Source organism: Tenrec ecaudatus, chromosome 12, assembly GCF_050624435.1.
Source record: "Tenrec ecaudatus isolate mTenEca1 chromosome 12, mTenEca1.hap1, whole genome shotgun sequence".
Classification (NCBI taxonomy): Eukaryota; Metazoa; Chordata; class Mammalia; order Afrosoricida; family Tenrecidae; genus Tenrec; species Tenrec ecaudatus.
Window position 1 is genome coordinate 32,060,457 of NC_134541.1, and position 15,993 is coordinate 32,076,449.

General features: G+C 37.5%; 1 protein-coding gene across 1 annotated transcript in view; it reads left to right on the forward strand.

Moving 5' to 3' along the window:
- Window positions 1-15,993, forward strand: part of RAD21L1 (RAD21 cohesin complex component like 1) — a 32,108-nt gene that overhangs the window by 11,948 nt on the left and 4,167 nt on the right. Inside the window, exons 5-12 of the mRNA XM_075527802.1 lie at window positions 1,041-1,211; window positions 2,580-2,675; window positions 3,515-3,628; window positions 7,173-7,399; window positions 7,661-7,760; window positions 8,421-8,545; window positions 12,053-12,148; window positions 14,855-14,932. Of these exons, the coding sequence (XP_075383917.1) occupies window positions 1,041-1,211; window positions 2,580-2,675; window positions 3,515-3,628; window positions 7,173-7,399; window positions 7,661-7,760; window positions 8,421-8,545; window positions 12,053-12,148; window positions 14,855-14,932 (1,007 nt within the window). The remainder of the gene's footprint in view (window positions 1-1,040; window positions 1,212-2,579; window positions 2,676-3,514; window positions 3,629-7,172; window positions 7,400-7,660; window positions 7,761-8,420; window positions 8,546-12,052; window positions 12,149-14,854; window positions 14,933-15,993) is intronic.

Here is a 15,993-nt window from a genome sequence, read left to right on the forward strand (position 1 = left end):
ATAGAGAAAACTTTCCAAAATGATTGCTAGAAACCTCGTGTTCATCTTTACTAACACTAACGTGTGTTGCTAAAAACAATAAAGGGAAGAGCAGCCTGTGATTTCTAAGGTTTTAGACTCCTAGACTTAGCAATTCAAACCCAAGGCAGGGGGAAAAACACATGTAAGAGCTACCAACCATTCTAGAACATTAGTTTGAATCAGGGAGTTCGTTTTATCTGCTGCTATCAGTGTCTTAGTAATTTATTCTCATAGGTCTCCCTTCTGTAAAGTGTTTCAACTGTCCAAAACCAGTGTTTCTCCTTCGTGAACCCCTCATCTTCTAGAACTGTCAGAATAATATAGTGAAGTGTTGAATCCGGGATTTGGAGTCAGATAGCGCGAGGTTCGGATGAGGGGCGTGACTGTGTGCTATGTAACCTTTCTGAGGATGTTGGGGCTTGTTTGTTTGTTTGTTTCCATGCATCCGGTGAGGATTGCAATAGTGTCTTCTTTTGTATAATGTACATTATAAACACTAAGTTAATGTTAGCTGATTGAGTTTGTCTTTTTCACTGCCATAGCTCCAGTCCCTAAGATAATTGTCTAACACAAAATCAATAAATATTTATTACATGAATGCTATAAGCCCGGGAACTCTTTAGTCTTTTATACACTATTCTATTTCCTAGAAGTTTATATGTTCCTTATTTTTTACCTCCTCATTCTGGATAAACAACACAAGAGACAGACTTTTAGAACTTGATGTATATAAGGTAGAAGTAATCCTTACAACTCTCATAGAATTCCTGTCCTCAGGGAAATGATTAAACTGTAGAATGTTAGCAATTTCTACTATATTAGAAATATCACTTGATTCAAAATACAGTCTCTGCTAATTAATGAAGTGAATTTGGTTAAATCAAATAAATTTCCCAGCACACATTTTCGTCCTATCTAAAATGAGAGCGCGTTCAGTTGATAATCTTGATTTCCTTCTATCCCTAAAATTTTATCATTTCCTATGGCTAACTCAGTATTAACAATATGTATTTATTTAGGTGAGGAAGCTGAAGTTCTCAGAAGGCATAGCTTCACTGATGACAACATATTACTGAATTCCAGTGGCATTTTAGTTGAAAATAGTTCTGGAAGCCTCAGTGGAGAAAGGTCTCTGCTCTATGACAGTGGAGATGGATTTGGAGATGAAGGGGCTGCGGGAGAAATGATTGGTATGCTGTACAACTATGTAGAAAATGCATATTTATTTTAATCAGATAAGTTCAACTTACTGGCATCCCTGGGTGGTACAAATGACGATTGTGTTTGACTGCCAAATAAAGGGTTGAAGGTTCAAGCCTACCAAATGGCACCTTAGAAGAAAGGTATAGTGATCTACCTGTGAAAAATCCGCTATTGGAAACCCCTAGGGAACATACCTGTATTCTGATGCACCTGGGGAAGCAAATCCACGGCAACTAGTATATCTAGATATAGTACAGTTTATCAGTAGATTGATTAGAGCAAACTGAAATTTTGGACATGTTTTGTGTCATGCTGTGTCATGAAATTTCAGACATGCTTCTAGCTCAGCATGTTTATATAAGGTCTCAAAGTCTATGACCCAAGTAAATAATCACATGTTTAAATACATTTTTCATATAGATTATGAAATATGTGCTTTTACTATCTTTTTATAAATTTCTAATTTTCAGAGGGGATGGAAGAGTTTAGTATATATGCCACAAAATATGCTAGACCATAAACTGGAAACCATTGTTTTTATTTAACATAAATTGTGGGACAGCTATTCTACAGGATCTGCCCACCATTGGGGATATTATTTAAGATAATCATAGAATTAGAGTGACTCAGACACATTCTAAAGATATTGGAATGTGTGCTTGACACAATGCATGGATGGATGGATGGATGGATGGATTGTGATAAGAGTTGTACGAGCCCCCAATAAAATGATTAAATTTTAAAAAGATATTGGAATGTTCTTATATTTTTGATGCTCTAATCCACAGTAAGGTATAGTTATGAAAAATATTTTGAACCTTGAAATATTTTAAGCAAAGGCAAAAAAACAGTAGCTGTATCTTTGTTCTCTGCTGGTGGAGTTTGAAACTGTGATTTAAAAATAATTATAGTACATTTACCTCTTATTTTGAAATTAAATATATACAAAGCTACCATCTGCTTATTGGTTTCACACATGTTTCCTGAATTTAAACATTTGGAAATGGAGTTTTAGCAAGAGAAACCAGTCCACTGCCATTGATTCTGATTCATAGTAACATAAGTTGATTCTGACAATGGGACAGAATAGAACTGTTCCATAGAATTTCCAAAGTAGTAGCTCTTGACTGAAGCAAATTGACATATCTGTCTCCCACAATAAAGAAAATGAACGTAATATACAAAATTCTCTGTGATCCTGCATGAAATGTGGTCGTTCACATAATGAAATCTTATCAGGTAGGGTTCATTCATTTTTGTATCCTTTACAATGCTTTGTACATAATAATGTCCATAAATGTTAATGAACAAAAAACTAATTCCACCTTACTGGACAAAATTATTCTATTTTCAAGATAATTTACTGCAAGATGATCAGAATATGCTGTTAGAAGACAATCATTTAGACAAAGAAATTTCCCTTCCTCCTGAGCCTCTCAATACTGCAGTGGGTATGTTGAAAACACTCCTTTGTGTTGAAAGTGAGAAGAGACTAATAGTCAAATTAAACCTCTGATCTTCTTAGCTTAAGTAGTGCTATAGTATTGTGAAAGATAACCCAGAATGCTATTCAAACTCTCTTAGGCAAAAGAAAGCTGGATTTTGAGAAAGATATAATGTATTACAGAATGTTTAAATATTCTGTCAAAATACTGTGCTTTAGAAGTATTAATATACATATAATGTGATAAAAATTATTAGTACAGTGTGGCAATCTCCGTACAATTTGGGTGAAATTTCACATGTGACGCTGTTTTCCTACTTGAAATTCATGAAAAAAAACTTTAGTGGATGTAAGGTCCATTAGTCTGATTTTTTTTAAGTATTAAAATCCTGGTATTAATTCTTCACTCTTTTTAATATTACATTTGCTCTCTAGCAGAATGGTAGAAATTGAGGACATGGAGATAATTAGCCAATGAGAATCTAGCTATAAATTCTATTACTCATCTGATAAATTATGTATCAGAATACAATTTTATCAGATATGTAGTCACAGTTATGTCAGTGATGTATTTTGATTGCTACTGTTTTCACTTCCTCCATGACTGCAGCTCAGCCTTAGACGTCTCTTGTGTAAGGGTAGGGATGATCGTAGCATTGTTTGTTTCTCCTGAACACTGTACAGAACACATAGTCTCCCCAATTCTACTGAGTGGATGATTCTGATCATTGAGATTTTACTCTAGTTAGAAACGTGCATATTAAATTCAAATTTTTTACTTTAATTATCTTATATTTTATTATGCAATATAATCTTACTTTTTATAACTATTTTTATGTTGATTAGAAGAACTAGGTAATGCAGAGGGTGTATGTCGACCTGAAAATGAAATAGTGGATAAAACCACATTATTATCAACTGAAGAAGACGGATTTACCCTTGACCCAATTAATATTACAGGTCAGATGCACTCATTCATTTTTTATATACTATGACATTTAAACCATTTGTGAAATATAGTAGGTGGTTGATCTAAGAATAACATTTGTAAAACAAAAAAGTGTGAAGGAAGTTTGAGATGATGCTTTCATGTTATTCAAAACTCAGAAAATGCACTGCCATCAAGTCAATTCTGACTCATAGCAAACCTGTAGGGCAGAATAGAACTACGCCTGAGGATATCTAAGACTAAATCTTAAAGAGAGTAGAAAGACTCATCTTCCTCCCATAGAGTGGTTCATGGTTTCAAACTACTGACTGCAGTTAGCAGCCCATTATGCCATCAGGGATCCATTTCATTTTATTTAGTCCTGGTCAAAAGATATATCCAGTTTGGAAATCTGGAAATTTAAAAACTGAACTCAGTTCACATAGTTATTGCACTACTACTCTGTGTTGGGCATTAAGTTGAAGGCAGAAGTTAATTGGACAAGGTTCCTGCTTGCGAGAAGCTTATAATCTGGTCAGTAAGATATATACATATGCAAATAAGTATAAGGTAGAATAAAAGTATCAGAGGAGAAGCACTATGCCCTTTAGAGGTTTGGATAAAGGAGAGAATATTTCTGTCTGTGAAATGAGAGGAGACTTTGGAAGAAAGTAGCATTTTATTTGAGTTTTGAAATGTCAGGTAGTATTTTAAAAGATGGATTTGAAGAAAGAGCATTCTTGGATTAAAACAACATCAACAACTCTGAGAAAAAATGGAAAGTTTCAAAAACCGAAGGTGTATATAAACCCGCAGCTGAGTTTGGTTGGAAGATAGGTAAATGAAAGGTAGTCATTGGCAGGGCTCTTGATTAGATCGGGGCAGAGAGTGAAGGAACCTGAATTCTGAGTTGAAGGATCTTTTAAAGTTTTTAATGTGGGGAAAAAGTCATCATGTTATTAAAAATAAAGGAATGGCACTCTTAGGTAAAGCATCAGACTGTCAATCACAAGGTCCACGATTCAAACCCACCAGCTGCTCTCCAGGAAAGAGTAGAAGCTGTCTGTTCTCAGAAAGACTTTGAGCTTCAGAAATCCAACGTAAGATCACTAAGAGTCAGAACTGACTTGACGGTTAGTTGGTTTGCTTGTTTGTTTTAGGAAAACAAATTTGGTTGTAGGCTATAAGGAAGGATGAATTGGGAGATCATTATCAAAAGTTAGTATACCAGGCCCTAAAACCACCCTTCCTGGGTTTCAGTCCTTGCTTTGCCTTCTATAAGTGTTGGCACTATGTGAAAGTTATTCAAACTCTCCAGTCTCAGTTTCCTAACTCACAGGGTTCTTGTGATGATGAATGGTGTAATCTGTGTAAAGCACTTAGGCCAGTACTTGGCACATAGTGATAAATGCCAGCAATTATTGCCATTTTAATTGAAGATGAGAATATTTCATATTGCATAAGAATAGCAGATGGCAGTAGAGAGGAAATGCCTCATCTGGAATACAGGAATAGGAAGAAGTACCTAAGAATGACTGACTGGAAAGATAGGGGAAAACTGAAGCCATGGGATGAAAAAGGTTTTGAGGCTTAGAAAAGATGGTTAGTATCTTTATGTGTTATGAAAGGTTCAAAATATTAAGAGCCCAAAGAGGTCATCATCAGCTTTAGTAATTAGCATATCACTAGTGTCTAATCAAGTTGTTTCAGCAGGGCAATGGAGTTAGAACTCTTACTTAAGTAGTCAAAGAATAAATGGGTGGGTGACAAATAGAGGCAGCCTATACAGATTATTCTCCATTGATTCAGATTTAGAAAGCAAATGTATAAGGAGTTAGTCTAATGTCTAAGGAATCTAATAAAGTTAAAATTTTCACCGACTCAAATCTGAGAACAAGCAGAGGAGAGATAAAGGGCAGTCTAATCATCAAACATAGGAAGAGGGGTCTGTTCTCTGAGTCTGAGATGCATGTTTTTTCACACTTGTTTCCTGAAGCTCAGAGAATACCACTTCCTAATCAATGAGTTTGCTTACTATAAGATTATTCCCCTCCCAATAAAAGCTGCCATGACGTGGGTAGGTATCTTGCATTCATTTACTCAGCACGTATTTTACCAAGGTTCAATTTTGTGCCAGGATGTATGCTCATCTCTGGAGTCTTACACTTGGGAAAACACAGGAACAATTCTTGAAAATTAACAGAGTCATATAAAAGTCTCCTCTTTCTAACATAAAGCCTCAAACATGTCTTAGCAATAAATATTTATGTAATATACAACTAGTCCCTTTAGTAACACCTTCATTTTAAGGAATATAACTGATAAGAATTTCATGTTACCCACTGGGTAGGTAAGTAACAACACATTTCCATTTTTTCCCCATTACTAATTTCAATTCTTAGTTCCTATCCCATGAGCTGACAGGAAATTCAGTTCTGTATGGCTCCTCCATCTTCCCTCTCAGATTAAAAAAATGAACTCCGACCTACTGCCACTAGGTCAATTCCAACTGGCAGTGGCCCTATCAAGCAGAGTAGAACTGCCCCTGTAAATTTTGGAGACTGTGGATCCTTATGTAGACAGAAAGTTTTGTCTTTCTTCTGTGGAGTGGCTAGTGGATTCAAACTGTTGACCTTTCGGTTAGCAGGTCAATGTATAACCTACACCACCAGAGCTCCATCCATCTTCCCTAGCCCATGTAAAGCTCAAAGGAGGGGGTTGAAGGTAGAAGGAAACCTCTGGTCATGAGCCAACACCATTCTATGGTGCCCATTGCCTAGTCAGCATGTTAGATAATCACACAGCTAGATTTTCTCGGATCTTGTCATGTTTCCAGGATTCTACTGAGGCACATCAGCAAACAGGTTCCTGCTCCTTCCGGTTCCATTTGATTTCTTATCTCCACTCATTCTGGAATCTCTAGCCCTCCCTCACCTTTGGCACATGTACTAAAGTAAAACGTCTCCTTCCTGTCTACTGAATTTCCTGATGTAGCTAAATCCCATGTGCCTACCTATTTCTCTGCTATTGAATCAATACTGATTCATAGCGACCCTATAGGACAAGGTAGAACTGCCCCCTGTGAGTTTCCAAGACTAATTTTTTGAGGGAGTAGAAAGCCTCCTCTTTCTCCCAAGCTTATCTACTTAGGTGTATAAATTTCAATTGAGGAGGAAGAAATACACTAGAAATTAATCTTTTAAGTTATCCTGAAAAAAAAAGTTATCCTGCTACACAGTGTAAAGTTTTCAAGACTCTTTACATCAGGAGTGGTGGTGGGCGGGGGTACCCTCTTGTTATCATCCTGCTCCACATTTCCTCGGTTGCCTGTTTATGAAGTCAACAGAGTCCCTTGTAAGCACCTTTGAGCAGCCCCTTACAGACTGCATCACCAACTGACTGCTCAGGCAAAGGCCTCGTAAGTATACTGTTCATATGAGAGGAAAAGGCGGATTTTTCTTTCCAATATAGCTCTATGCAGTACATTGTAGTAGCTATTTCTTAGATGTGCAGTCCCTAGAATATCATTTGAAAAAGCTGTGCAACCCAATCACGCTTGTGACTTCTTACGTGCAGACATTGCTGAGAAAAGCAAAAGCAAAAGGAGGAAGTTGCTCATAGACCCGGTCAAGGAGATCAGCAGCAAAACCATGCACAGACAACTGACTTGCTTTGCGGACACACTCATGGTTTTGGAACTTGCACCTCCGACCCAAAGACTGATGATGTGGAAAAAGAGGGGAGGAGTGGATACACTTTTATCAACTGCTGCTCAGGATTTGATTCATGCTGAACTAAAAAGGGTAACAGTTCCCATCCCTTTACATGGCTATGATGTTTGGTTGTAAATAAATACATGCATGTCTACATATACAACAAAATTTAATTTTGTGTAGAACAAAATGTCAACTTGTGAACAGAAGTACCCCCTTGTTTCATTTGAATTAATTTTCTGGTTGTATACATATAAATTATAGTTTTTACTTTGTATCATATGTAGTTGTGTTTTAACAAATTGCTTTACTTGCATTAAAAACAAGAAACAAAAATGTAATTTTTTTCAGTTGTTTACAAAATGCTTTCTGTCCTCTGACTTCAAAATTGGAAGAAAATTGATACACAAGGAGTCAGGAAGGAAAGAATTGGAAAACCAAAACATAACAGGTGGGATCTCCCAATAGTTCAGTGATAAGAAACACATTTAAACAACATCACTAACCTAAAATAGAGATACCGCCATCTAGCTAGGGGGCACATGGAGTATTAAGAATTGTTGGCTATTATTATGAAGTGATAAAGTAATAATGAAATCAATGTATATAGTGAGGGAATCTATATTCCTGATCGCCCTTCGGGAAGGCATTACAATAAGAGCACTAAGATGGCCTTCAGCACTGCCAGACTGTCTTGTGAGTGAATGTGGAGGGGGGGGGGAGTGGCTGTGAGAAAGAGTTAGAGGAAAGGAACGGGAAGATAAATCTGCGAGGGTGTGGGAACCATTCAAACAGCCTGGTGTCCTTGGCTTAAATGCTCAGATTATAAACTGTCTATAAAAATGTCCTTAATGTTTTGAGAATGATGATGGCAACAAATGTACTAATGTGCTTGACACATGGATGGATGGATGGATGGATGGATGGATGGATGGATGAATGGATGGATGGATGGTTTATGATAAGAGTTGTGCAATCCCCCCCCCAATAAAATGATTTTTAAGTTGTACAAGCCCCAATAAAATGATTTTTAAATTTCTTTTGTAGCCATTATATCCCGATAAAATTTCAAAGATATTTTAATGAACTTTCTACTTCCTTGATAATTCAGAGGCCTCCAAGATGAAAGAGCCAAATGCCCAGCAAGAGTTAGACCCATCCCAGACTTTGAAGAATGTGGTCGATGAATCCAAGTGTAACTCTCAAGAGGATGCTGATCAAAATACTAATTCTGAGGTAAGCTAGCCAGAGAGAATCATAACAATATTCCTTTTCTGACACAGATATGGTGATTTTCCCCTTAGCATTATTGTAGGAATGTTAAGGCTCTGATATATCGTCTTCACTTACAGCTAATATTTCTTTTTTTATCATTTTATTGGGGGCTCATACAATTCTTATCACAATCCATACATACATCCATTGTGTCCAGAACATATGTACATTTGTTGCCATCATCATTCTCAAAACATTTGCCTTCTACTTGAGCCCTTAATATCTGCTGCTCATTTGCCCCCTCCCTCCCCACTCCCCCCCACCTCATGAACCCTTCATCATTCATAAATTATTATTATTTTGTCATATATTACACTGTCTGATGTCTTCCCCCGCCTTCTCTACTGTCCCTCCCCCAGGGAGGAGGCTATACGTAGATCCTTGTAATCGGTTCCCCTTTCTACCCCACATTCTCTCCACCCTCCAGGCATCACCATTCTCGCCACTGGTCCTGAAGGAGTCATCTGTCCTGGATTCCCTGTGTTTCCAGTTGCTATCTGTACCTATGTACAGCCTCTGGTCTAGCCTGATTTGTAAGGCAGAATCGGGATCATGATAGTGGAGGGGAGGAAACATTTACGAACTAGAAGAAAGTTATATGTTTCGTTGTTGCTACCCTGCACCCTGCCTGGTTCATCTCCTCCTCACAACCCTTCAGTAAGGGATGTCCAGTTGGCTACCAATGGGCTTTGAGTCTCTGCTCTGCACTCACCCACATTTTCAATGATATGCTTTTTTGTTCCTTGATCTTTGATACCTGATCCCTTCGACAGCTCGTGGTCACATGGGTTGGTGTGTTTCTTCCATGTGGGCTTTGTTGCTTCTGAGCTAGATGGCCACTTGTTTATCTTCGAGCCTTTAAGACCCCAGATGCGGTATCTTTTGATAGCTGGGCAACATCAGCTTTCTTCACCACATTTGCTTATGCACACATTTGTCTTCGTTGATCGTATCAGGGAGGTGGGCACCCATTGATAAGATTTTTAGTTCTTTCATGTCTGATAACTGGTCCCTTCTGCACCTTGTGGTCACACAGGCTGGTGTGCCTCTTCCATGTGGGCTTTGATGCTTCTCAGCTAGATGGCCGCTTGTTTATCTTCAAGCCTTGAAGACCCCAGATGCTGTATTTTTTGGTAGCCGGGCTCCATCAGCTTTCTTCAACAGCTCATATTTCATCTCCCATTGCTCTATCATTTTCTTTTAGTCAGTAGAAATTGTGCAGAGTGAAGGATCACTTTCATTTACAAAACAGTATTCTCTAGAAGTTTAAGATCAGAAATAACATGAAAAGTTAGTTTCATACTAAAATACTATTTTATTATCATGCATTATAGAATAATGCTACTGTGCTTTACTCATTCAATGAATGATTTTCTTATTTGAATCTGACTCTATGCTGAGAATCCTCTTAGGCCCCACTTTTAATATCTCAGGGTATCTTTTAGGACTCTAGCCAGTAAGCCGATGCTTTATTTCTCATCATCTAAGAGTATTATTATGTTTTAGGCCCACAAGTTGGCCCTGAATCTAACTAACTATCCAAAGATATATAACAACAACAAAAATTTTTTTTCTTCAAAAAAATCTTTCCAAAAAAACTCTTTCAAAGTATCTGGGAACAATGCACTTTTAAATATGTTCTTCATTTACCACCTTGCTGGTTGTACAGATGTAAATATTGTAGCCACACTACATAAAAATAAACCAGTTCTTTTCTTCTCTGCTTCATCATCATTGTATTTTTATAACCACTCAGGGAATTCAAAGTCAATTCACATTGAAACTAAATGCCCTTGGAAGAAAAGACGATTTTGTAACACATTAAAACAAAATGTGCTTTACTAAATATTTGATTGGATAGTGGATGTTAAGCTCCTGGGTTGCCAGTATAGCTTTCTTCCTTAGATCGGCTTGGGTTCTTAGAGAGCATCTACAGAAAATTACGACTAGACAAACTTGTTTAGTTTATGCTATGTTATAAAGAAAATATGACTGTAATTATCATAGGTATAGTAATAAAATATATCTTTTCAAGTGCTTGAAGTGCAAAGGAGATCCTTGGAACATTTTACTGCTTTACACTAATTTAATGATGTGTAAAATATTTCTAATCATGTCTTATTCTTACTCTGCTTACAAAAATGCTGAACAGATGTGACATGTAGTCAGAGCATAGTCTATGTGAAGGAACAGGAACGTGCTGATTCTGATGAATCATTCTCAGATCTTCATAAGACACATTTTTATATGAAATACTTACACTATTGAGAGTGTCTAGAATGTAAAGTATTTATAGAAATTAAAAAGCATTATCCCATGCATTGTGGTATAATGCTACTGTGCTATGCTTATTCAATGAGTGATTTTCTTATTTGAATCTGACTCTATGCTGAGAATCCTCCTAGGCCCCACTTTTAATATCTCATGGTTTCTTTTAGGACTCTAGCCAATAAGCCTGTACTTTATTTTTTGTCATCTATTCACCTTCCTCCTTCATAAGATACAATTTTAATATAAAGTAGTTACACCATTGAAAGTATCTAGAGTGTAAAGTATTTATAGAAATTAAAAGAGGAAAACACAATAAGGCTCCTTAACTACATATATTAAAGAATAAAAATGCAACTCCTTGTACTCACTAACATTTTTCAAAGCTGAAGTGAAAGCCTGAACTATGTTGTAGAAAGCTCCCAGCTGATTTAAGGTCTGGGATGACAGCTGGGAAGTACAGCCTGGAGACAGTGGAAGATTTAAAAAGGACCCAATCGCTTATAGCAATGAAAGGGGGACAGTTCCGTAAAGACTGGCAGAATTTCTGTTCTCCTTTATCTGTCCTCTCCTCTTCCAGAGCACTGACACCATTATCCCTCCTTTTGTCGCTGACAATTCCAGCAGTAGTGGTAGGAATCCTGTCATGGCCCTTAGTCCCACCATTACCATCAAGTCAGTTCTGACTCGGAGCAATCCTGTACAGGGCTCCCGAGGGTTTGAACTGCCAGCCTGGTAGTTAGCAGTCTAACACTTGCCAAACCATGCCACCAGGGCTCCTATGACCCTGGATAGGGATCTTAATATCTCTTTTCCTCACTCCCCCTGCTAATCCACGGCAGATCTTTTCCTTCTGCCACTGGGTACTAGCATGAGAGTAGAGGTTGGTGACTAAGGCTAAGCAAATGCTTCAGAGGTAAGTGGTCCCAGCAATCACAGAGATTTCTGATATAGAGAGCAAAACAGAGGGAGGGAAGAGGGGTGTGTGAGCTCCCCATGTGTGGGAGACGTCTGGGAAACAGGACTGTTTTAAGGCAGGGGCTACCTATCTGTAAGATTACAGAAATAATATTTTGAGAGGTGGGTAGTATTTTCATTTTGTTTTGGAAATGAGGATTCGGGTCATGAAAATATTCAGAAAAACGATTACTTTGAGATAACTGTTATCAGAATTACCTCCCTTCCTCTAACTTTCTTTAGCAGGATATTTTTGAAATGGTTTCTTCCGCTGCTGAGGAATTCTCCCCGACGCTTGTCTCCTTGGTGCAAGAAGCTGAAAACCATCCAGTCGAATGGGTATGCTTAGTCTTGAAAATTTGTTAAAACCGTGCCCCTACATATTTAATGCCTTATTTATCTAAAAATTGCTCTTTAGCGCTATCACGTTGCTTTCTAAATTTATCATTTAAATTTGTTATCTCAACAAATGTGTGTGAGTAGTTTGACCAAACATTCAGAATTGCTTTGACTTTTTGTATTCCATTGATTTTGAACCTTCAGCTACTTTTAAAGAAAAGTGAAATATTTTTAGGCTTATCAAAAGTTATCATGAATTTTCAAATATTGGCAATCACAGTTGAAAGTAACCCCTATATATAACATTTCTAGAAAAATAGAATTGCCTTAGGAGTCTGTTCTAGGATCTTTGAAATTTCATTCTATTTTTTAAAATATATGGACATTTTTTCCAAAGCACTATATGGCACAAGGCTTGTACCTATTCAAGACATCTAGAGGTCAGAAAAGTAAAATGGACTATGCCAAAGGCCACACATCAGTGGCAAAGCCAGCAGGAATGTCCCACTTGAACTTGCCTGTTATCTGTCTGCTTGATTTATTCAAGACTTTGTCCCAGAGAAATGAAGGCATTCTTTTAGATTGCAAAATATTTTAAGGAAATAATATCAAAGCCCTTACTAATATCTACTTATTAATATATTTTAAATAATTTTCATTTTAATGAGTTCTGAGACAACTAGACTTTTTTTCTTATATTAGAAACAGACTAAATTCTCTAGACATTAAGACAGATTTTAAAAAGAAATATATGAGTGTGTGTGTATGTATATATATGTATAATTCATATCCTGAGCTATTACCTGAAACATCAAATAGCTGAACCAGAAGAATCACATTTGCCTTTTTGTTTGCTTCTGTAAATGAACACAGGTTGTTTTCATACATGGTGAAGCAAACCTCAACATAGCACAAACCCAACCATTTTAATAAGCCCCCAGGCACTCCTCACTGTGAATTCAGCTGTGGGATGCTCACACAGACCAGTGGTTCTCAATCTTCCTGATGCCACGACCCTTTAATACAGTTCCTCATGTTGTGGTACCCTCCAACCATAACATTATTTTTGTTGCTACTTCATCACTGTAATTTCTCTACTGTTATGAATAGTCAGATAAATATCTGACATGCAGAATGTATTTTCATTGTTACAAATTGAGCATAAATAAAACATAGTGATTAATCTTAAAATAGTATGTAATTATATATTGTGAAATACTTATTTCTAATGACAAATAAATGAAGTTTTGTCTTGAAGCATGCAGGATACAGGTGGGCCCTCCTGGAGATGGATAGAGGAGCAGTATCTCAGTTCCTGAGACCATCAGAAATATGTGTTTTCTGATGGTCGTAGGTGACCCCTGTGAAAGAGTCATTCGACCCCCAAAGGGGTCAGGACCCACAGGTTGAGAACCGCTGACATAGACCAAGCAGACAGGCAAAATCCACAGACTAGTTCTTCTGAGCCTCTTTCTGGGTAGTTTAGTTATACAATATAGGTAAAGATGTAGCCTCATGAATCTTTAAGGAAGAGTTGGACATTGTCTTTTATACTTTAAAAATGTTCATATATTTAACAACATAATAAACAGCAAGTTGATGAACTCACTTTCCCCACAACAGGCCAGAAAGTAGCTGGAGGAATGTGGAAAATTCTTCAGAATAAAGAAACCATATATCCACATCAGTCTCTTAGGAACATAAGGATACATCACAGGCAGGATCAGGAAGCCGGTATAGTTGGTGGAAATGAGGCCTAATCAGATCCTAGGCTATGTCCTCTTAGCCTCAAATGATATTTTTTAATTATATAGAATATCCTGGAACTTTCTGAAATAATCTTGGAGAATAGAACATTAAAAACACCTTTAAACTAAAAAACAAAACAAAAACACCTTTAGGAAATGTTGGCGCAAACCCTGGGTGGGATCTGGGGAGCACCGATCCTATTGGGTTGCATGGTCAGAGCTGGCCTAGGACAGAATGATAAAGTAGGTCAGAGTTGTGCCACTTCCCTTCCCCCATCTCTTTGTAGCCTGTTCTTCTTATCAACTCATCAGCACCTTTCCTGCACCCAGTTTCTGTTTTCAATTTATAAGGTGTTTGTTGGTAAGGGCTTGCAGTGAGTTCCTGCTAAGGGATTTTACTGTAAAATTTTTAAATACTGAAATGTTCCAGAGGTGGTCTCGCTTTGAAGACAGAAAGAATGAATCTGTACCTTCAAAATCTGAAAGTTTTTCTTTACCCAATTGTATACAAACATCAGTTACTTTTAGAGCTTCCATCTACCCAGGTAAGTTCAGACCATGGCTTTTCCAAGGCAATTTTCCTATAGCTTTATATTAATTCCCTACCAATGAAATTCAGATGGTCAGAGCTAGGATAGCCCTGGGCAAAAATTCTTGTCTTTGGTGACTTTCTTTCGGAAAGTCAGGGCACCTTGCCTGGCATGCATGCCCATAAAGATGGCACGTCTCCTGCTCTGCACTCCCTTACCAGAAAGTAGCCCCAGTGCTTAAGTGTTAGCCTGTGTAGGATGGTCTATATTTATATGTAGTTTTAGTCTCTCAGTTATCAGACTACAAATTTATTTGGTAAGGCCTAGCATTATTTATCGTTGTGTTTCTTGTCTCAACACCATGCCCTGTAGGTAGTAGAATATCAGTAAAATTTAATTAATGAGATATTTATCAATTATTTAAACAGGCGTCATTGGAGAATGAGCAAAATATTGAGGCAGACAGGTGGAATCGGAGAATTCTTCGGCTGTTAAATAGTTTACGGGTAAGATGGTAGGGTTTATTAATCCTATTTTTATATTTCAGAAATTAATAAAAGTTTGGCTTAGATTTTCTAGGAATTTAAAAAGGGAAACAGTTCTTACTGTATTTTTCAGGCAACTTCTGCTAGAGAGAGATGATGGGGAGTGCTATTTGCAGGGATAGCTACCAGAGATTATTTTGGGTATTGACATGTTCTTTCTAATCAACTTCCAGAGCCCTCATGGCACTGCTGGGGAAGCTTTGGATTGCTATCCACATTGTTAGAGGTTCAAACCCACTGGCTTCTTTGTGGGAGGAAGATAAGCCTGTCTACCCCCATAAAGATTTGCAGCATCAGTAAATATATCAACTTATTAGGGTTGCGCTCTCAGTTGAAATCAACTTATAGCAGTGGATTTGCATCAGTTTTTGGTTAATTAACTTCTTACCTACACTTAGGCATTTATTGTTTGCAGTTCTACAACTAATTCTCAATATAGAACCAAGTATACACCAGTTTTTGAGTTATAATTCAGGAAATTAAAATTTTTAATGTATTATATTTTATCAAAATAATACACGTATGTAATTTAAAAAGTGGTTATGCATTGGGCTGCTAAGCACAAGGTGAGCAGTTAGAAACCACCTGTCACAGAGAGCAGTTCAACCCTGTCCTATAAGGGTCACTTTCCACCGCCCCCATGGGGCAGGATCGACCACTTTGGGAAGCACCGATCTAGGTCTCTAAATTTCTGATGGCAGTGTTTTCATCTCTTTTACTTACACCAGGTCAAAATGGCAGGTTTTAACATCCCAAGGAATCCAAACCATGTTCCCTTTCAATGTTCTTTGAGTTTTAGGGGCAAAAAGAAGTCTGAAGGGTCAAGATCAGGACTGCAGGGTGGATGACGTAAGGTTTACTTACTACCCTCGATAAGCAGGTGCACTGTCATCATGAAAACATTCCCTTGCTGTAACTTTCCTGGCCTTTTCTCACCAATATGGTTTTCAGTTTTCTTAAAACTTCATCATAATTAGTCTCCATGATCACCCTGTGTCCTTCAAGGAAATCGATCAAGATGA